At 50.7% G+C, this 25,794-nt stretch overlaps 3 protein-coding genes across 8 annotated transcripts; 2 read left to right on the top strand and 1 right to left on the bottom strand.

The window, feature by feature from the left end:
* LOC146368718 (uncharacterized) lies at positions 1 to 21,678 on the bottom strand. Of its 6 annotated transcripts, XM_084911746.1 has the most exons (9): positions 21,518 to 21,678; positions 12,675 to 12,822; positions 10,221 to 10,661; positions 9,453 to 10,002; positions 9,323 to 9,383; positions 8,166 to 8,309; positions 7,956 to 8,092; positions 600 to 723; positions 1 to 235 (listed from the first exon to the last, which is right to left on the bottom strand). In XM_084911746.1, the coding sequence occupies exons 3-9, from the start codon at positions 10,611 to 10,613 to the stop codon at positions 82 to 84; spliced, it is 1,563 nt and encodes a 520-aa protein (XP_084767872.1). In that variant the 5' UTR covers positions 10,614 to 10,661; positions 12,675 to 12,822; positions 21,518 to 21,678; the 3' UTR covers positions 1 to 81. The 6 variants fall into 6 exon arrangements, with proteins under 6 accessions (XP_084767872.1, XP_084767871.1, XP_084767869.1 ...); XM_084911745.1 differs by lacking the exon at positions 21,518 to 21,678 and having other exon boundaries at positions 10,221 to 10,664; positions 12,675 to 13,378; XM_084911743.1 differs by lacking the exon at positions 21,518 to 21,678 and having other exon boundaries at positions 12,675 to 13,378.
* ccr9a (chemokine (C-C motif) receptor 9a) lies at positions 14,403 to 17,492 on the top strand. The gene is made up of 3 exons (XM_084911749.1): positions 14,403 to 14,520; positions 15,673 to 15,738; positions 15,828 to 17,492. The coding sequence occupies exons 2-3, from the start codon at positions 15,673 to 15,675 to the stop codon at positions 16,917 to 16,919; spliced, it is 1,158 nt and encodes a 385-aa protein (XP_084767875.1). The 5' UTR covers positions 14,403 to 14,520; the 3' UTR covers positions 16,920 to 17,492.
* bfsp2 (beaded filament structural protein 2, phakinin) lies at positions 17,610 to 25,370 on the top strand. Its single transcript, XM_084911748.1, has 7 exons — positions 17,610 to 21,171; positions 21,630 to 21,712; positions 22,084 to 22,240; positions 23,735 to 23,896; positions 23,980 to 24,108; positions 24,202 to 24,434; positions 25,065 to 25,370. The coding sequence occupies exons 1-7, from the start codon at positions 20,728 to 20,730 to the stop codon at positions 25,153 to 25,155; spliced, it is 1,299 nt and encodes a 432-aa protein (XP_084767874.1). The 5' UTR covers positions 17,610 to 20,727; the 3' UTR covers positions 25,156 to 25,370.
* Positions 25,371 to 25,794: the final 424 nt, after the last annotated feature.

Raw genomic sequence — 25,794 nt, 5'->3', positions numbered from 1 at the left:
TTATTTTTTCTAAGCTTTTATTTTCATTAAAAAAGTCCACAAATAAAACTTTGTGCCGAGCCCCGTCACACCAGCTCATGTTCAGAACGCAGCTTGCTGGGAGGGGGCGTGGTGTCTGCGGACATGTCTCAGCAGCAGCTGGCGGTCCGGGCTCGAGTAGTCGCACTGTTGACATGGGAACGCCTCACCAGTGTGATGGCGGCGAGCATGGAGATCCAAACTCTTCTTCTGGATGCTGTTGAGAAAAACAAAAACAACGCGGTCCAATTCTAGGGCTGCAGCTACCGATTACTTTAGTAATCTATCAGTTTTTCCACAGATTAATCAGATCACACATCAATACTGATCAATAATGAATCCTGACGCAGGTGTTTCAGGACGAACTGCTCATTGGTTTCCAAACTGCAAACAACATCCGTGAAAACACAGATAAACCCTTCGATTTATGAGTCACATTCAATTTAATTTTCTATTATTCGAAATACTTGAGCAGCAGAGTTTGTGGGAGCACAGGTGTGCGCCAGGTGTGCGTCAGGTGTGCGCCAAGTGTGCGCCAGGTGTGCGCCAGGTGTGCGCCAGGTGCGTGTCAGGTGTGTTACCTGCTGTAGTCACAGTGCTGACACCTGTACGGTTTCTCCTGGCTGTGAGTCCTGTAGTGTCGGAGCAGAGAGCTGCGATCGATGGACGCATACGGACACTCTGCACACCTGTATGGCTTCTCACCTGAGATCACACACACGGGACGCACAACGTCACCTGACAGTCACATGACAAGGGCTCTCAGCTTTCTGTGTGTGTTACCGGTGTGAGTCCTCAGGTGTGTGTGTGTTCCCTGTGTGTGTGTGTGTGTGTGTGTGTTCCCTGTGTGTGTGTGTGTGTGTGTGTGTTCCCTGTGTGAGTGCTCGTGTGTGTGTGTTCCCTGTGTGAGTGCTCGTGTGTGTGTGTGTGTTTCCTGTGTGAGTGCTCGTGTGTGTGTGTTCCCTGTGTGAGTGCTCGTGTGTGTGTGTGTGTTTCCTGTGTGAGTGCTCGTGTGTGTGTGTGTGTGTGCGTGTTACCTGTGTGAGTGCTCGTGTGTGTGTGTTCCCTGTGTGAGTGCTCGTGTGTGTGTGTTCCCTGTGTGAGTGCTCGTGTGTGTGTGTGTTTCCTGTGTGAGTGCTCGTGTGTGTGTGTGTTTCCTGTGTGAGTGCTCGTGTGTGTGTGTTCCCTGTGTGAGTGCTCGTGTGTGTGTGTGTTTCCTGTGTGAGTGCTCGTGTGTGTGTGTGTTTCCTGTGTGAGTGCTCGTGTGTGTGTGTGTGTGTGTTCCCTGTGTGAGTGCTCGTGTGTGTGTGTGTTCCCTGTGTGAGTGCTCGTGTGTGTGTGTTCCCTGTGTGAGTGCTCGTGTGTGTGTGTGTGTTCCCTGTGTGAGTGCTCGTGTGTGTGTGTGTTCCCTGTGTGAGTGCTCGTGTGTGTGTGTGTTTCCTGTGTGAGTGCTCGTGTGTGTGTGTGTGTTACCTGTGTGAGTGCTCGTGTGTGTGTGTGTTCCCTGTGTGAGTGCTCGTGTGTGTGTGTGTTTCCTGTGTGAGTGCTCGTGTGTGTGTGCGTGTTACCTGTGTGAGTGCTCGTGTGTGTGTGTGTTCCCTGTGTGAGTGCTCGTGTGTGTGTGTGTTTCCTGTGTGAGTGCTCGTGTGTGTGTGCGTGTTACCTGTGTGAGTGCTCGTGTGTGTGTGTGTTCCCTGTGTGAGTGCTCGTGTGTGTGTGTTTCCTGTGTGAGTGCTCGTGTGTGTGTGTGTTTCCTGTGTGAGTGCTCGTGTGTGTGTGTGTTACCTGTGTGAGTGCTCGTGTGTGTGTGTGTTACCTGTGTGAGTGCTCGTGTGTGTGTGTGTGTTCCCTGTGTGAGTGCTCGTGTGTGTGTGTTCCCTGTGTGAGTGCTCGTGTGTGTGTGTGTTCCCTGTGTGAGTGCTCGTGTGTGTGTGTGTTCCCTGTGTGAGTGCTCGTGTGTGTGTGTGTTCCCTGTGTGAGTGCTCGTGTGTGTGTGTTCCCTGTGTGAGTGCTCGTGTGTGTGTGTGTTTCCTGTGTGAGTGCTCGTGTGTGTGTGCGTGTTACCTGTGTGAGTGCTCGTGTGTGTGTGCGTGTTCCCTGTGTGAGTGCTCGTGTGTGTGTGTTCCCTGTGTGAGTGCTCGTGTGTGTGTGTTCCCTGTGTGAGTGCTCGTGTGTGTGTGCGTGTTACCTGTGTGAGTGCTCGTGTGTGTGTGTGTTCCCTGTGTGAGTGCTCGTGTGTGTGTGTGTTTCCTGTGTGAGTGCTCGTGTGTGTGTGTTCCCTGTGTGAGTGCTCGTGTGTGTGTGTGTTTCCTGTGTGAGTGCTCGTGTGTGTGTGCGTGTTACCTGTGTGAGTGCTCGTGTGTGTGTGCGTGTTACCTGTGTGAGTGCTCGTGTGTGTGTGTGTTCCCTGTGTGAGTGCTCGTGTGTGTGTGTGTTCCCTGTGTGAGTGCTCGTGTGTGTGTGTGTTCCCTGTGTGAGTGCTCGTGTGTGTGTGCGTGTTACCTGTGTGAGTGCTCGTGTGTGTGTGTGTGTGTGTTACCTGTGTGAGTGCTCGTGTGTGTGTGTGTGTGTGTTACCTGTGTGAGTGCTCGTGTGTGTGTGTGTGTGTGTTACCTGTGTGAGTGCTCGTGTGTGTGTGTGTTTCCTGTGTGAGTGCTCGTGTGTGTGTGCGTGTTACCTGTGTGAGTGCTCGTGTGTGTGTGTGTGTGTGTTACCTGTGTGAGTGCTCGTGTGTGTGTGTGTTTCCTGTGTGAGTGCTCGTGTGTGTGTGTGTTCCCTGTGTGAGTGCTCGTGTGTGTGTGTGTTTCCTGTGTGAGTGCTCGTGTGTGTGTGTGTTTCCTGTGTGAGTGCTCGTGTGTGTGTGTGTTACCTGTGTGAGTGCTCGTGTGTGTGTGTGTGTGTGTTACCTGTGTGAGTGCTCGTGTGTGTGTGTGTTTCCTGTGTGAGTGCTCGTGTGTGTGTGCGTGTTACCTGTGTGAGTGCTCGTGTGTGTGTGTGTGTGTGTTACCTGTGTGAGTGCTCGTGTGTGTGTGTGTTTCCTGTGTGAGTGCTCGTGTGTGTGTGTGTTACCTGTGTGAGTGCTCGTGTGTGTGTGTGTGTTCCCTGTGTGAGTGCTCGTGTGTGTGTGTGTGTGTGTTCCCTGTGTGAGTGCTCGTGTGTGTGTGTGTTTCCTGTGTGAGTGCTCGTGTGTGTGTGTGTGTGTGTTCCCTGTGTGAGTGCTCGTGTGTGTGTGTGTTCCCTGTGTGAGTGCTCGTGTGTGTGTGTGTTTCCTGTGTGAGTGCTCGTGTGTGTGTGCGTGTTACCTGTGTGAGTGCTCGTGTGTGTGTGTGTGTGTTCCCTGTGTGAGTGCTCGTGTGTGTGTGTGTTCCCTGTGTGAGTGCTCGTGTGTGTGTGTTCCCTGTGTGAGTGCTCGTGTGTGTGTGTGTGTTTCCTGTGTGAGTGCTCGTGTGTGTGTGTGTGTTCCCTGTGTGAGTGCTCGTGTGTGTGTGTGTTTCCTGTGTGAGTGCTCGTGTGTGTGTGCGTGTTACCTGTGTGAGTGCTCGTGTGTGTGTGTGTGTGTGTTCCCTGTGTGAGTGCTCGTGTGTGTGTGTGTTCCCTGTGTGAGTGCTCGTGTGTGTGTGTTTCCTGTGTGAGTGCTCGTGTGTGTGTGTGTGTTCCCTGTGTGAGTGCTCGTGTGTGTGTGTTACCTGTGTGAGTGCTCGTGTGTGTGTGTGTTTCCTGTGTGAGTGCTCGTGTGTGTGTGTGCGTGTTACCTGTGTGAGTGCTCGTGTGTGTGTGCGTGTTACCTGTGTGAGTGCTCGTGTGTGTGTGTGTGTGTGTTACCTGTGTGAGTGCTCGTGTGTGTGTGTGTTTCCTGTGTGAGTGCTCGTGTGTGTGTGTGTGTGTGTTACCTGTGTGAGTGCTCGTGTGTGTGTGTGTGCGTGTTACCTGTGTGAGTGCTCGTGTGTGTGTGTGTTTCCTGTGTGAGTGCTCGTGTGTGTGTGTGTGTGTGTGTTACCTGTGTGAGTGCTCGTGTGTGTGTGTGTGTGTGTTACCTGTGTGAGTGCTCGTGTGTGTGTGTGTTTCCTGTGTGAGTGCTCGTGTGTGTGTGTGTGTGTGTTACCTGTGTGAGTGCTCGTGTGTGTGTGTGTTTCCTGTGTGAGTGCTCGTGTGTGTGTGTGTTACCTGTGTGAGTGCTCGTGTGTGTGTGTGTTACCTGTGTGAGTGCTCGTGTGTGTGTGTGTGTGTGTTACCTGTGTGAGTGCTCGTGTGTGTGCGTGTTACCTGTGTGAGTGCTCGTGTGTGTGTGTGTTACCTGTGTGAGTGCTCGTGTGTGTGTGTGTGTGTGTTACCTGTGTGAGTGCTCGTGTGTGTGTGTGTGCGTGTTACCTGTGTGAGTGCTCGTGTGTGTGTGTGTGTGTTTCCTGTGTGAGTGCTCGTGTGTGTGTGTGTGTGTGTGTTACCTGTGTGAGTGCTCGTGTGTGTGTGTGTGTGTGTTACCTGTGTGAGTGCTCGTGTGTGTGTGTGTTTCCTGTGTGAGTGCTCGTGTGTGTGTGTGTGCGTGTTACCTGTGTGAGTGCTCGTGTGTGTGTGTGTTTCCTGTGTGAGTGCTCGTGTGTGTGTGTGTGTGTGTTACCTGTGTGAGTGCTCGTGTGTGTGTGTGTGTGTGTTCCCTGTGTGAGTGCTCGTGTGTGTGTGTGTTCCCTGTGTGAGTGCTCGTGTGTGTGTGTGTTCCCTGTGTGAGTGCTCGTGTGTGTGTGTGTTCCCTGTGTGAGTGCTCGTGTGTGTGTGTGTGTGTGTTCCCTGTGTGAGTGCTCGTGTGTGTGTGTGTGTGTGTTACCTGTGTGAGTGCTCGTGTGTGTGTGTGTTCCCTGTGTGAGTGCTCGTGTGTGTGTGTGTGTGTGTTCCCTGTGTGAGTGCTCGTGTGTGTGTGTGTGTGTGTTACCTGTGTGAGTGCTCGTGTGTGTGTGTGTGTGTGTTACCTGTGTGAGTGCTCGTGTGTGTGTGTGTTACCTGTGTGAGTGCTCGTGTGTGTGTGTGTGTGTGTTACCTGTGTGAGTGCTCGTGTGTGTGTGTGTGTGTGTTACCTGTGTGAGTGCTCGTGTGTGTGTGTTCCCTGTGTGAGTGCTCGTGTGTGTGTGTGTGTTTCCTGTGTGAGTGCTCGTGTGTGTGTGTGTGTGTGCGTGTTACCTGTGTGAGTGCTCGTGTGTGTGTGTTCCCTGTGTGAGTGCTCGTGTGTGTGTGTGTGTTCCCTGTGTGAGTGCTCGTGTGTGTGTGTGTTTCCTGTGTGAGTGCTCGTGTGTGTGTGTGTTACCTGTGTGAGTGCTCGTGTGTGTGTGTGTTTCCTGTGTGAGTGCTCGTGTGTGTGTGCGTGTTACCTGTGTGAGTGCTCGTGTGTGTGTGTGTGTGTGTTACCTGTGTGAGTGCTCGTGTGTGTGTGTGTGTGTGTTACCTGTGTGAGTGCTCGTGTGTGTGTGTGTGTGTGTTACCTGTGTGAGTGCTCGTGTGTGTGTGTGTGTGTGTTACCTGTGTGAGTGCTCGTGTGTGTGTGTGTTTCCTGTGTGAGTGCTCGTGTGTGTGTGTGTTCCCTGTGTGAGTGCTCGTGTGTGTGTGTGTGTGTGTGTTACCTGTGTGAGTGCTCGTGTGTGTGTGTGTGTGTGTTACCTGTGTGAGTGCTCGTGTGTGTGTGTGTGTGTGTTACCTGTGTGAGTGCTCGTGTGTGTGTGTTCCCTGTGTGAGTGCTCGTGTGTGTGTGTGTTTCCTGTGTGAGTGCTCGTGTGTGTGTGTGTGCGTGTTACCTGTGTGAGTGCTCGTGTGTGTGTGTGTGTGTGTTACCTGTGTGAGTGCTCGTGTGTGTGTGTGTGTGTGTTACCTGTGTGAGTGCTCGTGTGTGTGTGTTCCCTGTGTGAGTGCTCGTGTGTGTGTGCGTGTTACCTGTGTGAGTGCTCGTGTGTGTGTGTGTTTCCTGTGTGAGTGCTCGTGTGTGTGTGTGTTACCTGTGTGAGTGCTCGTGTGTGTGTGTGTGTTACCTGTGTGAGTGCTCGTGTGTGTGCGTGTTACCTGTGTGAGTGCTCGTGTGTGTGTGTGTTTCCTGTGTGAGTGCTCGTGTGTGTGTGTGTGTGTGTTACCTGTGTGAGTGCTCGTGTGTGTGTGTGTGTGTGTTACCTGTGTGAGTGCTCGTGTGTGTGTGTGTGTGTGTTACCTGTGTGAGTGCTCGTGTGTGTGTGTGTGCGTGTTACCTGTGTGAGTGCTCGTGTGTGTGTGTGTGTGTGTGTGTTACCTGTGTGAGTGCTCGTGTGTGTGTGTGTTTCCTGTGTGAGTGCTCGTGTGTGTGTGTGTGTGCGTGTTACCTGTGTGAGTGCTCGTGTGTGTGTGTGTTACCTGTGTGAGTGCTCGTGTGTGTGTGTGTGTGTGTTACCTGTGTGAGTGCTCGTGTGTGTGTGTGTTTCCTGTGTGAGTGCTCGTGTGTGTGTGTGTGTCGTGTTACCTGTGTGAGTGCTCGTGTGTGTGTGTGTGTGTGTGTTACCTGTGTGAGTGCTCGTGTGTGTGTGTGTGTGTTACCTGTGTGAGTGCTCGTGTGTGTGTGTGTTCCTGTGTGAGTGCTCGTGTGTGTGTGTGTTACCTGTGTGAGTGCTCGTGTGTGTGTGTGTGTGTGTTACCTGTGTGAGTGCTCGTGTGTGTGTGTGTTCCCTGTGTGAGTGCTCGTGTGTGTGTGTGTGTGTGTTACCTGTGTGAGTGCTCGTGTGTGTGTGTGTTACCTGTGTGAGTGCTCGTGTGTGTGTGTGTTTCCTGTGTGAGTGCTCGTGTGTGTGTGTGTTTCCTGTGTGAGTGCTCGTGTGTGTGTGTGTGTTACCTGTGTGAGTGCTCGTGTGTGTGTGTGTTACCTGTGTGAGTGCTCGTGTGTGTGTGTGTTTCCTGTGTGAGTGCTCGTGTGTGTGTGTGTTTCCTGTGTGAGTGCTCGTGTGTGTGTGTGTTTCCTGTGTGAGTGCTCGTGTGTGTGTGTGTTACCTGTGTGAGTGCTCGTGTGTGTGTGCGTGTTACCTGTGTGAGTGCTCGTGTGTGTGTGTGTTTCCTGTGTGAGTGCTCGTGTGTGTGTGCGTGTTACCTGTGTGAGTGCTCGTGTGTGTGTGTGTTTCCTGTGTGAGTGCTCGTGTGTGTGTGCGTGTTACCTGTGTGAGTGCTCGTGTGTGTGTGTGTTACCTGTGTGAGTGCTCGTGTGTGTGTGTGTGTGTGTGTTTCCTGTGTGAGTGCTCGTGTGTGTGTGTGTTACCTGTGTGAGTGCTCGTGTGTGTGTGTGTTACCTGTGTGAGTGCTCGTGTGTGTGTGTGTTTCCTGTGTGAGTGCTCGTGTGTGTGTGTGTGTGTGTGTTACCTGTGTGAGTGCTCGTGTGTGTGCGTGTTACCTGTGTGAGTGCTCGTGTGTGTGTGTGTTACCTGTGTGAGTGCTCGTGTGTGTGTGTGTGTGTGTTACCTGTGTGAGTGCTCGTGTGTGTGTGTGTGTGTGTTACCTGTGTGAGTGCTCGTGTGTGTGTGTGTGCGTGTTACCTGTGTGAGTGCTCGTGTGTGTGTGTGTTACCTGTGTGAGTGCTCGTGTGTGTGTGTGTGCGTGTTACCTGTGTGAGTGCTCGTGTGTGTGTGTGTTACCTGTGTGAGTGCTCGTGTGTGTGTGTGTGTTACCTGTGTGAGTGCTCGTGTGTGTGTGTGTGCGTGTTACCTGTGTGAGTGCTCGTGTGTGTGTGTGTTACCTGTGTGAGTGCTCGTGTGTGTGTGTGCGTGTTTCCTGTGTGAGTGCTCGTGTGTGTGTGTGCGTGTTTCCTGTGTGAGTGCTCGTGTGTGTGTGTGCGTGTTTCCTGTGTGAGTGCTCGTGTGTGTGTGTGTGCGTGTTTCCTGTGTGAGTGCTCGTGTGTGTGTGTGCGTGTTTCCTGTGTGAAGTCTCGTGTGTGTGTGTGTGCGTGTTACCTGTGTGAGTCCTCAGGTGTTGCAGCAGTGAGGCCTTCAGCCGGCTGCTGTAGGAGCAGTGAGGACAGGTGAACGGTTTCTCTCCCCCATGAACGCCCAGGTGACGCCTCAGAGTCAGTTTAGAGGAGAACTTCCTGCTGAGAAGAAATGCCATGACATCACCAGGTCACGTGACTCTGTGCAGTGAGGGATTATGGGTAACGTGGTTACCTGTGGCACAGCGAGCAGCTGAAGCCCGTCTGCTTCCCGCTCTCTGCTGTCAGCTGCTCGCCGTCTCCGTTCGTCCTCCTTGTGGTTTTCCTCGTGGTCTCCATGGTGACCGGCCGTGATGCGGCCCGAGCTCTGCTGGTCTGCCTGAAAACAAACACGCACACAAGCTGTGTTCCGATTGGCTGACAGACATTCAAACTGGTTTTTAATCATTTCAGATTCTCTGTAAAAATCCATTCAGTGTTATGCTGACGACACCCAGCTTTACCCCAACTCTGCTCTCCCTCCACCCTCCACCACCCTCTGCTTAGCTGAACTTAATTCATGGTTTTCCTCCAACTTTCTTAAAGTCAACAGCAACAACTCAGAGCTTCTCCTGGTCGGCTCCACATTATGGCTATCCAGAGCTAACTGTTTTTCTGTTACTATCAAGGACTCATCAGTTTCTACCTCTCCCTCTGTGAAAAGTTTGGCTGTCATTCTTGACAGTGCACTATCCTTTAACTCTCACATCAATAATGTCACTCGCTCGGCATATTTCCGACTCCGCCCCTTCTGCACTCCACATGCGCCTGCTATCCTCGTCCACAGTCTCGTTACCTGTCGGATCGACTACTGTAACTCACTCTTACACAGAAATCCATCAACAAGCTTCAGCGTGTCCAGAACGCTGCTGCCCGCATTATTACTAGGACTCACCACCTCACCACTATCCTGAAGCAGCTTCACTGGCCGGCGGTTAAACTTCGCATTAATTTTAAAATACTCCTCTGTACATTTAAAGCAATTCATTCTCTCTCCCCACCATACCTCTCTGGTTTGGTGCAGATCCCCATCCCATCCTGGTGCCTCAGATCCTCCTCTTCCTGTTCCTTCCTCTCATCTTGTTTCTATGGGGGACTTTTAGTCGCTCTGCCCCTCCACTTTGGAATTCCCCCCCCGACCTCAGAAACATCACCTCATTCCCTTTTTTTAAAGCCCACCTTCTAAACCCACCTGTTCCAGACAGCCTACTGTAGAGAACGTCTCCATGCTCTTAAACTTTCTTTTATTATCATGTTTATTTCCTGGTTTTATGCCTGTTTTATTTGCTGTACAGTGTCCCTTTAAATAAAATGTATTATTATTATTATTATTATTACTACTATTGTTATTACCTGTCAAGAAGCTCCGCCTCCTTCCGCTTTGCACGTCCAATCAGCTGGCTCCTCCATCCATCTGCAGAAAACTGATCAGTGTTAGTGTTCTTATTGATTACTGATCGATGGTACAGAGCTGGGCACTCACTGTGTTTCCGTGGTTTTTCAGGAGCGCTTCTCAGCGCGCTGTTTTCGAACTTCCTGTGACAGACCGCCACCGCGGTTTTCTTCTTCTTCTCTTCCCGCTCCCTCCTCCTTTTCCTCCTCTGGCTACAGCGGCTCCTCCAATGATGCTCCACCTCCTCCCAACTGTCGGCCATCCAGTTGCAGCGCACGCAGCCGAAACCGCCGCTGGCACGGTGTGACCTGACATGGACATCAAGCAGCCGCCGTGACGGCAGTTTTAATGGGCAGAGCAGACACAGCAGGCTGGGGGGCGGAGCCTTCACTTTGTTGTTGGCACTGCTGTCATGTGGTTGTGTGAGCTGTGTGGACGGTGAGGAAGAAGGAAGAGGAGGAGCTCTGACTGCAGAGATCCGACACAGCCCAAGGGTCATCAGGTGGGCGGACTGCGCCAACTCCTCCTGGGAGGTGGGGGTGTCGGCCAGAGAGGATAAAGAGCCCCCCTTCAGAGTGAAGATGGAGGAGTCCTCCTCCTGCTCCTCTTCCTCCTCCTCTTCCTCAAAGAGTGTGGTGACCTGCATACAAACCACAAGATTAAGGTGTGGCTACCAGGTGTAAGGACACCTTCAGAATAAAATAAGATAAATAAATCAAAAAATAAATACATTTCAACTTAATTTGAAAAGCTAAATCATAAATAACCGTCTGACTATGAACTTCATATTGTTTCACCTTTTAAAATAAAAGCTCAAAATCATTCTGTTCTCTGTGTGTGTTTGTGTGAGGTTATCACCTCACAGGTGTGGGCCACCTGCAGCCCGCCCTCACTGCTGATGTCACAGGTAGCCGGGGTCAGGTTGTCCAGCATGTTGTAGAGCAGGAAGTCCTCATCTTCGTCACTCTGCTTTAGCTGATAGGGTGACGCCCCCTGCTGGAGCCCCGCCTCTACCCCGTCCAGATAGGCGTTGGGGCGGTGCGTGAGCAGCAGGTGGCTGTTAATGGAGGCTTTGATGCCACAGGTGAACTGACAGAGCTTACAGCGATAAAGCTCCACCAGGAAGGACTCCACTAGCCCCGCCCCCACGCCCTCCACCTCAGCACAGTACAGGCTGGAGCTCACAGCTCCGCCCCCCAACTGCAGGGTGACAGGGCTGATGTCACGGTACCGCTGCTTCACCCACGACATCGCTATGACATCACCATGACATCACGGTGTGAGGTCCGTCCTTTGGCCCTGCTGGGACACAGTCAGTGTAAATAGGATTTATCTCAAAAAACCGCCTGAATTCAAACACTGACCAATCAGAGCGCAGCAGAACCGAACATCCGTCCAGATATCAGCAGCAGTCTTCGTTATTCTACTTTATTCCAGAGTCCCAGTACTCTGACTACTCTGAGTACTTAGAGTACCAACCCCTCTGCTTGATGACGAAACGTACGTTAAGCGGAATGATTGGCTGATCTAGGGCAGCGCGTTCGCCGTCCGCTTTAGCTAGGCTCGCGCGGGAAGTGCAAAGACGCGGAGAAGGCTAGCAGGCTAACGGCTAACAGTGTTTCAGAGCAGGAACGGATCGATACGTCACTAATAGATCAATAAATGAGCTCCCAGGTGAGACTGCGGAGCGTCTCACTAAAACTCACCTGCTCCTCTTTGTTTACATCCGCTCCTATTTCTTCTTCTACGGCTTATTCGGCTCCTCGGAGCCCGCCGGCCGCTCTGCTGCCCCCAGAGGAGTCTTTAGAATCGACAGCACAGAGCTCAGGCTTAAAACGGAGAGAGCACGAACCAAACCGGCTCCCTGTTTTCAGGATTACACAAAGTCTGTCGGACGTCACACTGTTCAGATTATCAGATTACATGAGATTAACTTCAGTTCACTCTTTCACAATAAAAGCTCCAAATGTTTTGTTTGTTTTAGTTTAAATCTGGCTTTTAAGTCCAGCATGTATCTTTATAACATTTATTTGTTTTTATGTCAGATGATGCTTGGGGGGGGTCACATGTCTCTATGGTAACCATATGCGTTAACAGCAGAAGAGAAATGAGGAGAAAATCAGGTCACGTGACCTGGCTGTTTTTTCCTGTCTAACAGGAAGTGTTTGACAGACGTCAGTGAAACAGGAATCAGCCGCATAGCGTGACAGCAAGTTCACACTGTGCAGTGTTGCATGACAAGCTGTGACCGCACACTCACAGACACATACACACGTGTTTGCCCACGTTGGTGGTCCTCAGAGCGCTTCACTCTCTGTTACATAATCAAGAAGGTTTATCCATAAACAACAGGAATGTCTTAAAGACATAAAGACCTGGGTGGCCGCCAACTTTCTGCTTCTTCATTCAGATCAAACTGAGGTTATTGTACTCGGCCCTGAAAATCTTAGAAATATGGTATCTAAGCAGATTCTTCCTCTGGATGGCATTACCTTGGCCTCCAGTAACGCTGTGAGGAACCTTGGAGTCATTTTTGACCAGGACATGTCCTTCAACGCACATATTAAACAAATATGTAAGACTGCTTTCTTCCATTTGTGCAACATCTCTAAAGTTAGAAATGTCCTGTCTCAGAGTGACGCTGACAAACTAGTTCATGCATTTATTACTTCCAGGCTGGACGACTGTAATTCATTATTATCAGGAAGTCCTAAAAACTCCCTGAAAAGCCTTCAGCTAATCCAAAATGCTGCAGCAAGAGTCCTGACAGGGACTAGAAAGAGAGAGCAGATTTCTCCTGTTTTGGCTTCCCTTCATTGGCTTCCTGTTAAATCCAGAATTCAAAATCCTGCTCCTCACATACAAGGTCTTAAATAATCAGGCCCCATCTTATCTTAATGACCTTGTAGTACCATATCACCCTATTAGAGCACTTCGCTCTCGCTCTGCAGGCCTACTTGTTGTTCCTAGAGTATTTAAAAGTAGAATGGGAGGCAGAGCCTTCAGTTTTCATCCCCTCTTCTGTGGAACCAGCTTCCAGTTTGGATTCAGGAGACAGACACTATCTCTACTTTCAAGATTAGGCTTCAAACTTTCCTTTTTGCTAAAGCATATAGTTAGGGCTGGACCAGGTGACCCTGAATCCTCCCTTAGTTATGCTGCAATAGACGTAGGCTGCCGGGGATTCCCAGTGAATCAGGCTCAGTCCCTCCCTAATCCTGGTTCTGTTTTAGAGGGAGTTCTTCTGCCTCACTGATTGCGGAGGGGGTGGTGTGGATGTTGGGGTCATCTCTCTGTACTGGGGGTTGTTACCTGTCAGTATGAAGCACGTGTTGTGCACAGGTGACATGACGTGAACTGTGTCCCGGTTTTGTGCTTTCACAGGCTGAAGGTGTGCAGGAGCCCTTTAAGGTAATGTCCTCACAAGTCACGGAAACTGCTGCCAGTCTGTGTTTGTCACCTTAAACAGGAAGTAGAGATAAGCAGAGAAGAACAACATGTTCAGTGTGTGTGACCACAGATACCTCAGTACTACTACCACTCCAGCTGGTACTACACTTCTCACTGCAGACGTGAGGCACCGTGTCGGCCCCGAGCGAGGGGGGGAGGGGGGGGGTTTAGGTCAGAGCGAGACAGTCGTGGTTTGTCTCTGATATTAGGGAATGTTTGTTGTCATGGATACAGTGGTAGGCAGGCAGTGAGAGTGATGTTTGAAACAGGAAACGATTTGAATGTGTGTAGTTTTGGTTCAGCGTGGCAGGATGACTTCATACAAAGCCCAACAAATCTGACCCCCCCCCCAACACTTACACTCATTCTGGGAATAAGTGTGCCCCCCTCCAGGTGCACAGACCCAGGGCCGAATGTCATCATTTCTTCAGTGTGTTTAGCTTTAGCTTTGTGACTTTGTTTTTAAATATTTGTTTTGGCCTTTTTACGGCTTTATTTTGAAGGCTACAGTGAAGAGTGACAGGAAAGCAGAGGGACGAGATGCGGCAAAGGGCTGCGGGTTGGATTCAAACCCAGGCCGGCCACTCTCAGCCATGCGGCATGCCCGCTCATCCCACTGAGCTAAATGTGACTTTGGGGATTGTAACCAGGTGTCAGAAAGGCCTGTGGCAGGCAAGCGCTCGTAGCGACGTCACTGTTTGAGTCTTCCTGTCATTGTGAAGCCGGATTCACCAAGTGTTCACCCCCTCATAGGGAACGTGAGCTGGGTTCAGACCGTCGTGCGATGACGCGTTGTTGCAATAGTAATCCTGCTCAGGACAAGAGGAACTGCAGACGCTGGGTGCTTGGCTGAGGAGCCAATGGTGCGAAGCTGCCACCTGTGAAGGTCGTCTTTGATTGCTCAGGTAGAAAGTTGTACAACACAAGTCAAACTGCACCCAGATCAGTTTCACACCCTGGCGGATCTGTGAGTATAACCTGCAGCGGCTTCGTGTCTGTGACACAGAGCAGCAGAAACCTGAGGAAATGTCACCAACTGCATTCTGGGTAACCTCTCAGGCTGGTTTCACCATGTCAGCCCGGGCGAGTCCCGGTGTGTGACGCTGCTTCTGTTTTCAGTTCTTAGGAGCTCCCGGATTCAGCCAGCTGATTTTCCCCGACTTCCTCTTTGTGGTGTCCGAGCTTCTCTCTTTTCATAATCCTTTAAACTCTCCTCAAAACAGCTCAGCACCTACAAAAGGCCTCCTTTGTGCCACAGTGCTGTGCAGAAGTCATCTCCTTACATGTTGCTGTGAGTTTATCGATTTATTCAAACATACATGGAAATATCAGCCAATAGCAGAGTTTGTACAACTCTAACCAGCTGTAAAGTAAATGTTTGTTGTTATTCTCAAGGGTTCGGATTCAGGATCATCGGATTCAGGATCATCGGATTCAGGATCATCGGATTCAGGATCATTGGATTCAGGATCATCGGATTCAGGATCATCGGATTCAGGATCATTGGATTCTGGGGGTCTAACATTCAGGGGGTTTTGGTGATGTTCATGCGTTCGTGCTCACTGTCTACTCGCTATGAAATCGTAGCCACTCCTCTAGACAGCTGATGTAACTTCTGCTTTCATACGTCACTTTTGTGGTCTAACGGACTTAGAGTGGAAAAAGCGGCAAACAGCGAGACACACCAGAGACGAAGAGACGCCTGACGGTGAGTCCACGCCTGTCTGTCTGTCTGTGTCTGGTCTTTGTTTCATGGGGAAAGCGGCGAGCTGCAGACTTTGATTTCCGAGCGCAGTGTAAAGATGTTTTTCACTTCATCATTAACCATCCCATAATAGTCTAGTTGTGAGCAGATCTCAGATCGCCTCACCACAAACTCTGAGATTTCAGATGATGTTTCTGGTTTTAGTGGTTCTAACAGGAACACGACGATAAATAACTGCTCGTACTGCAGTATTTTTAATTTCTCTTTGCTATTTGGGACCTGATGAATGTAAAACACAGAATTACCAGATTTTTTGTTTCTGGGAAAAATGAGATCCACATATGAGGACTTTCATTTTACATTTCAATAGAACAGTAGCAGTATAACGTCCTCGTAAGTGGATATCAGGCCCTTGTAGAGCAAAATTTAGTATTTTGGTCTAAATAACCCAAAATGTGATGTCCACATATGTGGACGCCAGGTCCTAGGAGGACCAGGAGATTTGTGACTCACAGACACGTCTGGAGAATTACTCTGGGATCAGTAAAATTATTAATACCAGTCTTAAATGACCCAAACACTCAAAGTGAAGGTACTCTGTGTGCAGACCTATGTGAGATGAAAGTGGTCAAACTGAGGACTCATTTTTATGCCTGAAACATTCAGTCGAGTTTTCAGTGTTTGAGCACGTGATCCGCTTTAATCCTCAGCTTCATTTAAAGAAACGAGTTCTGTAATGTCTGTGAGTTTGACGGTTACACAACGTTTCACAGCACTTATATTCACCCCAAGGCTTTTATTTTGGTAAGGCTATTGTACGGGGGTACTTTTATAGTGTAGGATCAGGGCTCAGTAGTACTATTTAAAAGTACAATACAGTTTATCACAGAGTAACAGAGTAAAAGTACTTCAAAGAGAGTAAAAATATGTCCTTTGTCCTACTCTGACTAAAAACAACGTGCAGAAAGTGAAGCAACACAGACATGAGTTAACAGCAACAACGCCACAAACTACAAAAACCATGTGACCAGCGAGCGTAGGAGGAGCGGGGCCAGGCGGCTTTAGCTTGTTCTTTTATTTTGTTTCCTCTTTTTGGAGGTTTTGTTTGCGTGAAACTCGTTGCACCTTTTCTAACCCGAACACCTGTGTTTGTAGATGGATGGCCTTTTCACCATGAATGTGACCTCCATGGAAGACATCATCACAACAATGATCGCAGAGGTAACGAACCCTGATTATTTATTGATTTATCCAAGTATGTATCAGCAGAGTGCTCAGGTGTGCTCAGGTGTGCTGTCCTTTTCCATCAGGAGCCGTCTTCTTTCAGTCCCTCGGCCACCTCTGACAACTATGACTACTCAGGGGACTACGGAGACGACTTGCTGTGCGACCGGGAGTCGGTGCGGGTGTTCAGGAGTCACTATGAGCCACCGCTCTTCTGGATGATCGCCCTGGTGGGTGGAGCCGGGAACCTGGCCGTGGTGTGGATCTACCTGAACTTCCGGCGCCGGCTGAAGACGATGACCGACGTGTACCTGCTGAACCTGGCCGTGGCCGACCTGCTGTTCCTGGTCACGCTGCCGCTGTGGGCGGCCGAGGCGTCGCACAGCTGGATCTTCGGTACCTCCCTCTGCAAAATAAACTCCGCCCTCTACAAGGTGAACCTGTTTAGCAGCATGCTGCTGCTTACCTGCATTAGCGTGGACCGTTACATCGCCATCGTGCAGACCACAAAGGCGCACAACTCGCAGGTGGAGCGCCTGCGCTGCAGCCGTTTGGTGTGCGCGGGGGTGTGGCTGCTTGCACTGCTCCTGGCCACGCCCGAGCTGGTATTTGCTGCCCCCGCAAAGGTGGAATCGCAGGACTACTGCCGTATGGTGTTCCCGACCCACCTGGGGAACAACACCAAGATCCTGGTACTGTCCCTGCAGGTGAGCATGGGCTTCTGCCTTCCCTTCATCGTCATGGCCTTCTGTTACAGCGTCATCGTCGCCACGCTGCTCAAGACCCAGGGCTTCCAGAAGCACAAGGCCATGCGTGTCATCCTGGCGGTGGTGGTGGCGTTCGTTGTGTCGCAGCTGCCTTACAACAGCGTGCTGGTGATGGAGGCGGTGCAGGCCTCCAACATCACCATCACGAACTGCGATCAGCTGAAGGCCTTTGATAAGGCGGGGCAGGTGCTGAAGAGTCTGGCCTACATGCACGCCTGCCTCAACCCCTTCCTCTACGTCTTCGTGGGCTCACGGTTCCGCCGTGATGTGGTGCACCTGCTGCGCTGCTGCCGCTGCGTGCCACCCGTCACCAAGATTCAGCTGTCCACCAAGTCCAGCAGGAGCCCGCTGAGCTCCACCCGAGCCTCGGTGATGTCTGACAGCGAAACCTCGCAGGCGCTGTCGCTGTAGAAACCGTCACCGCGCAACTTCCTGTTTGTGCCAGGGCAGCTGCAACAGCAGACCTTGCCAACGGAAGACGCCTCGATCGCAGGAAGAGTTTTTAAGAAGCTTTGATTCAACACGTGTGCTGCTTCACCCTAACATCCACCCACAGACAGTCACAGCCCGCTCACCTGAGAACACCTTCACCTCAGAGCACAGGACAGGTGGAGGCTGGGCGCGCCTGCTGGTTACAGCTTTTACAGTTTTGGGGAAAACAAAAAGAAACCTTTGTAATGAGAATGTAAAACCTCCACATCATTTTCTGAGCCAATTCCAGGACTTTTCCAGGTGTTTCCAGGACTTTTCAGGGCTTGCTTGTACAGTAAACATGAAGCTGTTTTTAAATGTGACGTTTTAGCTGCTGTATCAGAGACGGGACCTGTCTCCTCGCTGCGTTTGAACAGAAACTGAGCCAAAGCTGAAATGTGACTAATGCTGTATATAACCCTGTTTGTGTGTGTGTGTGCGTGTGCGTGCGTCACACCAATGTAAATGTTTTGGTTTTCTGAGTTATGAAAATAAAGTTCGAGAGAAAAACGGGGAAGTTGATGAAACGCTGTCGCACTCTTTTCTTCACATCCTTCCTTCTCTCATCCTGTTTATGATCTTTGTTCTGAAAACACACCTCAGCAGCTTCACTGCACACACAGCAGTGAACTAGTACAACACACACAGCTACTTTCAGTACCATTGATGTTAAGTTAGACTCTTTTTCTCCAATTGATCTTTCTGAGTTAACTTCAATAATTACTTCCTCCAAACCATCAACGTGTCTTTTAGACCCCATTCCTACAAAACTGCTCAAAGAAGTCCTGCCATTAATTAATGCTTCGATCTTAAATATGATCAACCTGTCTCTAATAATCAGCTATGTACCACAGGCCTTCAAGCTGGCTGTAGTTAAACCTTTACTCAAAAAGCATCTCTAGACCCAGCAGTCTTAGCTAATTATAGGCCAATCTCCAACCTTCCTTTCATATCAAACATCCTTGAAAGAGTAGTTGTCAAACAGCTAACAGATCATCTGCAGAGGAATGGTTTATTTGAAGAGTTTCAGTCAGGTTTCAGAGCTCATCACAGCACAGAAACAGCTTTAGTGAAGGTTACAAATGATCTTCTTATGGCCTCTGACAGTGGACTCATCTCTGTGCTTGTCCTGCTAGACCTCAGAGCAGGTTAATTATGGAGTTCCACAGGGTTCGGTGCTAGGACCAGTTCTGTTTCAGGGCTCTGCAGATGAATGAGTCTGAGAGAACAGACGAGACATCTGTGAGATGCCATTGTCTGATTTTACTCTTGTTTTTACAGCGGGGATTGCGACATGTCTCTTTTCTCTAACCTCAAAATCATTACATCACAGCCTCTCCGAGGCTCAGTGATGGGAGGCTGAGAAAAAGGAAGCTGACCTCAGGTCTGTGTGGTGTCATGTTCTCATGGGTCACTGGGACAAAAACAAAATGTGACAGACAGAGAAGTGAAAATCAGAAAAGCTCGCTGACTGGCACGCCACAGTGCTCAAACGCAAAGGTCAGGCCTGTTCCAGGATCCTGCTGCGAGCTGAGGTGTTGATCCCAGAAGAAAAACAGCCAGCCGCCCTCACAGAGGAAGTGCTAAGCCCCGCCCATCACGCCGGTCAGAGGGCTTTGAAACAAGAAACTGCCGCCTCATATCACTCATTAGTCACGTTGCCCACTCACGCAACACGTGCACGCTAACACAGTCAGTGTGTGTGTGTTCTCACTGTGACCACAGAGCACATACATCTGCACTGCCCCTGCTGAACATCTGGCCAACATGTGGCCCACATCTGCAGCTCTGGGCCACAGTTGGGTGTGCCTGACGTCCTGCGGTCGCAGCTGTGCCTCACGTGGGCCAGGAGTCAGGTGCTTTGTGACATCTAGGTCATGCAAACGTGAGGGGCTCTGAGTGGCCAGGTGCTGTAAACAGCGGAGAGGACCAGTTCACCCGAGCGTCACTTACATGCGGTGCTTCCTTTAACGACTGACGACGCTCTGCTGTGCTTGGCTCAGTGGCGCCACCGCCGACTTTTTATCTTTGACGTTCTTTACAGATGCAGATCTGAGCGTGCTCAGAACCTGGACCAGAAAGAGTCGGACGCTGGAAACTACTGTCCTATGAACTGGATCTCTGATTGATGATGACTTACTGTGGTTTAAGGCGTGTCCCACCTGACCATTGCAGGTGTTCCTGCAGCTCCCTGCTGTCGTAATAAGTCAAGCACAGTTAGGAGGTCGAGGCTGAGTTTGATCTCCAAAAGCTTCCTCAAATCCATCCAGAGCAGCTGAATCTTCACTCACACTGCAAACACGTGTTCCTCCAGCTTCAGGTGATATTCCCAGGTACGACACCGTGATCCACGAACACAGCTTTCTGTCCAAGGTGGATCTAAAGGATGGGAGCAGACATTTGTCCTGAAACATTTGGAGGACGGCGCTGCAGCAGGTTTCTAAAGGGATTCATGGTTGGAATCTGGACACCAGAAACCAGAGTTCAGATTAAAGGTGTTTGGAAGCTGAAAGTGATGACTGGGTCTGCTTTACAGGGTGAAGCTGGTGGATGAGACGGGCTTTTACCCTCAGAAGTCCAACGCATCTTTTAGCAGCTGGGAAACTTTCAACTGCTGCGTTGGCATTCACCACTTCCTGCCAACCGCAAAGCACTTCCTGCTGAGATTCAGCACAAACAATCTGACAAAATCTGAACAGACGGCCCAGGTGTTTCCACGCAGACAAACAGCTCTGTGTTTGCTGCCATGGTAACGGCCCGGCGACAAACACTCAAAGATTACACGAAGCTAAAAGCGGCTGGGCCGACATCTGCCAGCTAGTGAGAAGATGCGAAGGGTTCAGGTCTCTGTGAGAGACTGTGAGGGTAAAACAGCGATGAAGAAGCAGCGACTGCGTCCTCTACAGGAGCACAGCAGAGGCCAAACCACTGCATGAACTCCTCCACCTTCTCTGAGCTTACGGTGGAATGAGGCTGGGAGGAAGCTGCAGTTTGACCAATCAGGAGCAGTGTGCGGGGCGGGGGGATTAGCACACATGCAGGTGTAACTGGAACACCTGTGAAGGCCTTAATGCTGAAGCACATCTGCAGGTTCAGGAGCAGCCGCTGCCTTTCAGACCTGAATGCGTCTGCCTCAGTTCACCCCGAGCTCCGCCCACTAAAACCCCTGGAGCTTTAGGAACCCAACGACACCACGACAACATCTGGCTTCAAACAAGAAACCATGCTGCTGAAACTTTATTTAAACATGGGGATTAAACTTTATTACCTTCATGAATAATGGCGTTGCCTTCATTTTTGTGCTCGTGTGTCATGTTTTGAGGGTTTTCCCAGGAAACATGAAGAACAAGTCTGTTTATCAAAACAGGAAGTTTATTCATCACAGCTGTTTCTAAACTTTATTTAAAGAGTTCTTTACCTGTTTGACAGCAGATATTCTTTATTGATGAGTGATCTGAAACAGCAGTGATGATCTAACCCTCATCTGCTCTCTGTTTATAAACAGTGTGTGTGTGTGTGTGTGTGTGTGGGTCATGTGACCCAGCCAGGCTTCAGGACCCTTCCTGGCCCCCCCCCCCCGCGTGTTCGCTCTGCTGCCTCAGCTCTTTCAGACTCTTTGTTTCAACAAAAGCTCCAAACACAAACGCTGGCTGAACAAAAGCAGCCATGTTTCCAGAGCAGCCATCCTCGCATAAATCCCGGTAGCGAGCGGGTCTGAGCGGTTTGACACTGGCAGGTGCTGATCGTCATGCCTCTGCCCCGACGCCGCTCATCCTTCCTCGGACAGACGGCCGCCGAGCGTCCACCCTCTGCCTCCTGTGGGAGAATGGGCTCGGCAGGCACCTCTGCCCCTCGCGGCGTCTTTGTAGGCTCCACCCCACCAGCGAGTGTTCCCTCTGGCCTGGGGACGCGGGTGTCACGGCGAGCTCTGGGCATCAGCAGCGTGTTCCTGCAGGGGATGAGGAGCAGCACAACACCAGTGCTGCCCCGAGGCAGCGAGCGAGCAGCAGGGAGCGGTGCGGCGGCAGCGGGACTGAACAGCTGTTTGATGGAATACCGCGACAAAGTGAGAGCACTGGAACAGCTGAACCAACAGCTGGAGGAGCAGATCCGCCTCTGCCTGGACCGCAAGGCCTCGAGCGCCGGAGCCTGGGGACCCCTCAGGAGGGAGTGGGAGGAGGTTTACAGACAGGTGAGGGGGGAGGGTCTAAACACCTGGCTCCATCTCCACACCATCCTTCATCCTATCGGCATGCTGCTCTCTGAGGTCAAAGGTCAACTCAGGCCTCTCCTTTCTTAGATCGTGGTGACAGTGACGCATACGGTCAAACTCACCTCCACGTGCCTCGCCTAAAAAATCCCAAAATACAAAAGTCACCTGAGGCAAACAAGTAAACCTAAAAAGTGTGCACGAGCAGCTGTGCACGAGCAGCCACGTTACGTCAGCTGATTTCTCCACAGATAAACATGTTCTGAGGTGTGAGAACAGAAACTAAGTATTCGGTGTTTGAGTCTTGCTGCTGTTTTTATTGGATCACCTGAGATCAGGTTAGGCTGCAGGGGCGTTACACTAAAGGTAACGCGTGGAGATAACGATGCCCCCCGCTGGCTGCAGCCACCCTCAGCTCTGTTTTCCCACACTCTGTGCAGGTCAGTGAAGCCATCCTGGACAACGCCCGGCTGATGCTGCAGACAGAGAACGTGCAGGCCAACGCTGAGGATTTCAAGGACAGGTCAGAGGTCAAACTCACACTGTGATCAGCAGTGAGCTGAAATGTGGCAGTGATCAGTGACAGACCTGTCAGTAAACAGCAGCGTGAATGTGAAGTGATGGTTTCTTTTGGTCTCAGGTGATCACATGGTGCCCTTGTGTGGCTGCTGGAGGGTACAGCAGACACAATCATCAACCACATTATTCATTATTTTTAAGCACTGATCATAGACTTTATCTAAAAAACAACACCAACATGGAGCATCTGGTGATCAATAACCAGCCTCCTGCCCTGTGAGTCTCTCCTCCATGTTGTCCTGCGGCTGGTGGTCCTAGTTCTGCTCAGGAACCAGGACCATCAGCTGCAGGCAATGACTGTGGCTCCCCCTGCAGGTTCGAGAACGAGCAGCCGTTCCGTCGGGCAGTGGAGGAGGAGATCAGCTCGCTGTACAAAGTGATTGATGAGGCGAACCTGACGAAGGCGGAGCTTGAGGAGCAGATGGAGAACATGAGGGCGGAGCTACGCAGTCTGGAGCACAACCATGAGCAGGTCCCACCAAACTCTGTTCAAAAATCTCCCAATTTAAGCTGCGGCAGCAGATGATGTCACCATTTAGAGAAAGGCTGAAAAACTAAATCTTAGAATTTAAGCTTTTTTAAGTAAAAAAAGTAGAATAAGAAGAGTGACAGCAGCCACACAGTAGAGCTAGAGTCAGAACTGTGACAGCGGAGACACAGTAGAGTGAGAGTAGAGTCAGGAGTGTGACAGCAGAGACACAGTAGAGTCAGAAGAGTGACAGAGGAGATACAGTAGAGTCAGAGTAGAATCAGAAGAGTGACAGCGGAGACACAGTAGAGTCAGAAGAGTGACAGAGGAGATACAGTAGAGTCAGAGTAGAATCAGAAGAGTGACAGCGGAGACACAGTAGAGTCAGAAGAGTGACAGAGGAGATACAGTAGAGTCAGAAGAGTGACAGAGGAGACACAGTAGAGTGAGAGTAGAGTCAGAAGTGTGACAGCAGAGACACAGTAGAGTCAGAAGTGTGACAGCTGAGACACAGTAGAGTCAGAGTAGAATCAGAAGAGTGACAGCGGAGACACAGTAGAGTCAGAGTAGAGTCAGGAGTGTGACAGCAGAGACACAGCAGAGTCAGAAGTGTGACAGCGGAGACACAGTAGAGTCAGAGTAGAATCAGAAGAGTGACAGTGGAGACACAGTAGAGTCAGAAGAGTGACAGAGGAGATACAGTAGAGTCAGAGTAGAATCAGAAGAGTGACAGCGGAAACACAGTAGAGTCAGAAGTGTGACAGCAGAGACACAGTAGAGTCAGAAGTGTGACAGCGGAGACACAGTAGAGTCAGAGTAGACTCAGAAGAGTGACAGCGGAGACACAGTAGAGTGAGAGTAGAGCCAGAAGTGTGACAGCAGAGACACAGTAGAGTCAGAAGTGTGACAGCGGAGACACAGTAGAGTCAGAGTAGAATCAGAAGAGTGACAGCGGAGACACAGTAGAGTCAGAGTAGAGTCAGGAGTGTGACAGCAGAGACACAGCAGAGTCAGAAGTGTGACAGCGGAGACACAGTAGAGTCAGAGTAGAATCAGAAGAGTGACAGCGGAGACACAGTAGAGTCAGAAGAGTGACAGAGGAGATACAGTAGAGTCAGAGTAGAATCAGAAGAGTGACAGCGGAGACACAGTAGAGTCAGAAGTGTGACAGCAGAGACACAGTAGAGTCAGAAGAGTGACAGAGGAGACAGTAGAGTGAGGGTAGAGTCAGAAGTGTGACAGCGGAGACACAGTAGAGTCAGAGTAGAATCAGAAGAGTGACAGCGGAGACACAGTAGAGTCAGAAGAGTGACAGAGGAGACACAGTAGAGTGAGAGTAGAGTCAGAAGTGTGACAGCAGAGACACAGTAGAGTGAGAGTAAAGCCAGAACTGTGACAACACAGTAGAGTCAGAGTAGACTCAGAGCACGTGTGGCAGGTGTGATCTCCCTTTAGCTGGCTAAGGTCATGTGAGCTGACCACTTCTTCTCTGAGCAGGATGTGCGGCTCCTGTACAGTCAGATGGCGGGACGTGATGTGGACGAGCCCGACGCGCCCATAGAAACCAGTCTGGACCAGATCTTGGGCTATATCAGGAGCCACTGGGAGAAAGTGATGGAGAAGAGCAGGGCTGAGACTGACACCTACCTGGACTGTAAAGTAAGGTCCTCTCACCTGCACAGGTGTGCCAAGGTGTGTGTGTGTGTGGGCGTGTCTGACCTGTGGCGGTGTGTGTCCTGCAGGAGGCACAGTGCGTGAGCAGCAAGCTGAGTCCAGAGGAGGAACAGGTGGAGGCGCTGAAGGCTGAGTGCAGCGACACCGGCTGTAAGATCCAGAGTCTGCAGGCGGAGACCGAGTCTATCAGAGCCCTGGTGAGCCACGTGGCAAGCAAGATCTGCACAGATCAATAAGCGATCAATAACCTGATCGAGTTCCCACTAACTGGTTAAATACACTCTCTGCAGAAACGCGGTCTGGAGAACTCGCTGAGCGACGCCCGTCACTGGCACGACATGGAGCTCCAGAACCTCGGCTCAGTGGTGGCCAAGCTGGAGGCGGAGCTAGCCGACATACGCAGTGAAATCGAACAGCAGCGTCGCGACTACGACACGTTGCTGAGCAACAAGCAACGGCTAGAGCAGGAGATCGACTTGTACCACGGCATCCTGGATGGCGAGGAGAACCGCTTCGAGACGCTGTGAGTCGTCGACACAGAACACAGGCGTTACCAGAGCAAGCCTGGTCATTAGTCAGCGCACACACCTGCTAATCAGTAACATCCAATCAGAATCCTCTGAGCAGTCACATCTTTTTGTCTTCTTAGATACGAGGATGTTTTTATGTGTGTGTGTATAAGAGGTGTGCGCATGTGCATGTGTCTGCATGCATGCGTTTGTGTGTGCGGGGGGGGGGGGGGGGCTTACTCTAAAGGTCACAGAGTGCCTCGTACACTCGGTCATGTGACCAAGCATTCACGGGAGCGTGTGATGGATTTCCCTTCAATTTTATTAAAATGAGGGTTCATACCTCAACACAGAGCAGAGGTCAGAGGTCACAGCAATGTCACAGCATAACAGCCTCCTGCTACAGTTTGTAGAAAACACATTTATATATTTGTGTCAGTGTTCATAAATTCTCACAGGAATTTCTGTCATTACTTCAGCCCACCTGCAGGGGGTGGGGCCGCACTTTGGGACTGATGTAGACGTTTCCAGAATCAGCTGATGAAGGATGTCGTCACTGCGAGCAACACGAAATATGAATTAGACTCAGTCTGACTGTTAAAGGAGATTCTGGGTAAAACTAACACAAACACTTACCTGTCCAGGTGTTCAGATCTCCACTCAGAGCCCGAGGGAGCTGCTGCTCCAGACTCCAGGAGCAACCCTCCAGGATCTCCAGGACCTGCAGCACAGTGACCCCAGAGGAAAGCCTGAGCAGGCTGACCCGGTCTACCTGTGCAGGTGTGGAGGATGCTGGAAGTGCAGTGTGCGTTTCAGCTGCTCGGTGTGGACGTGACGTGTTGTAACGGTCTTCAGGTGAACCTGCCGAGAACACCTGAGGACCCGCCTGAGCCCGACTGGACCTGAGACTCGTGTTGCTCTGTGTTAATAAAAGTGAATGTGACGGTGCATTCAGGAGCTCCTTGTTTCTTTCAAACTCAAATAAAGGTGTGAGAATGACGTCAGCGTGTCACAGAACGCCCTTGACTATATTCAGAGCTCCCGCCCTCCGGCCGGCGCTCACAGCTCCGAAGCATCAACGCCAACTCTGCGCAGGAGTGAGCACATCTCAGCTCGTCCTGGTGGCGCCTGTCATTTTGTGTGAGGGTGGTGCCTCACAGGGGTGCAGTGATGGCTGACGGCCTCGCCGAATCCCCCGGTAAGAACCGAGAGGAAACAAAGTTTCTGTAGAAGGTTCGTGATAGCGAGGACATGACTCCGCCCATCCCCTTCGTTGAGGATCAATAACTGATTCAAAGAGAAAATAATAAACTATTTAAAATGCAACGCGTTCTGACAATGGCGTCGCCGCAGGTCACTGAGAGGGCAACAGGT

Source organism: Perissodus microlepis, chromosome 18 (genome assembly GCF_051167445.1).
Source record: "Perissodus microlepis isolate ML-2025 ecotype Zambia chromosome 18, ASM5116744v1, whole genome shotgun sequence".
In the NCBI taxonomy this organism is placed as follows: Eukaryota; Metazoa; Chordata; class Actinopteri; order Cichliformes; family Cichlidae; genus Perissodus; species Perissodus microlepis.
Note: the sequence above shows the minus strand (reverse complement) of the source record. Positions and strands in the feature narration are given on the sequence as shown.

Bases quoted from the DNA above. Each gene is read 5' to 3' on its own strand.
- LOC146368718 (XM_084911746.1), bottom strand. From the start codon at position 10,613: ATGTCGTGGGTGAAGCAGCGGTACCGTGACATCAGCCCTGTCACCCTG. The intron at 8,310-9,322 runs GTAATAACAATA...GTTTGTTTTCAG, and splicing joins GAGGCGGAGCTTCTTGACAG to GCAGACCAGCAGAGCTCGGG. The intron at 8,093-8,165 runs GTAACCACGTTA...ATTTCTTCTCAG, and splicing joins AGCTGCTCGCTGTGCCACAG to CAGGAAGTTCTCCTCTAAAC.
- ccr9a (XM_084911749.1), top strand. From the start codon at position 15,673: ATGGATGGCCTTTTCACCATGAATGTGACCTCCATGGAAGACATCATC. The intron at 15,739-15,827 runs GTAACGAACCCT...CTTTTCCATCAG, and splicing joins TCACAACAATGATCGCAGAG to GAGCCGTCTTCTTTCAGTCC.
- bfsp2 (XM_084911748.1), top strand. From the start codon at position 20,728: ATGCCTCTGCCCCGACGCCGCTCATCCTTCCTCGGACAGACGGCCGCC. The intron at 21,713-22,083 runs GTCAGAGGTCAA...CTCCCCCTGCAG, and splicing joins GCTGAGGATTTCAAGGACAG to GTTCGAGAACGAGCAGCCGT. The intron at 24,109-24,201 runs GTGAGCCACGTG...CACTCTCTGCAG, and splicing joins CCGAGTCTATCAGAGCCCTG to AAACGCGGTCTGGAGAACTC.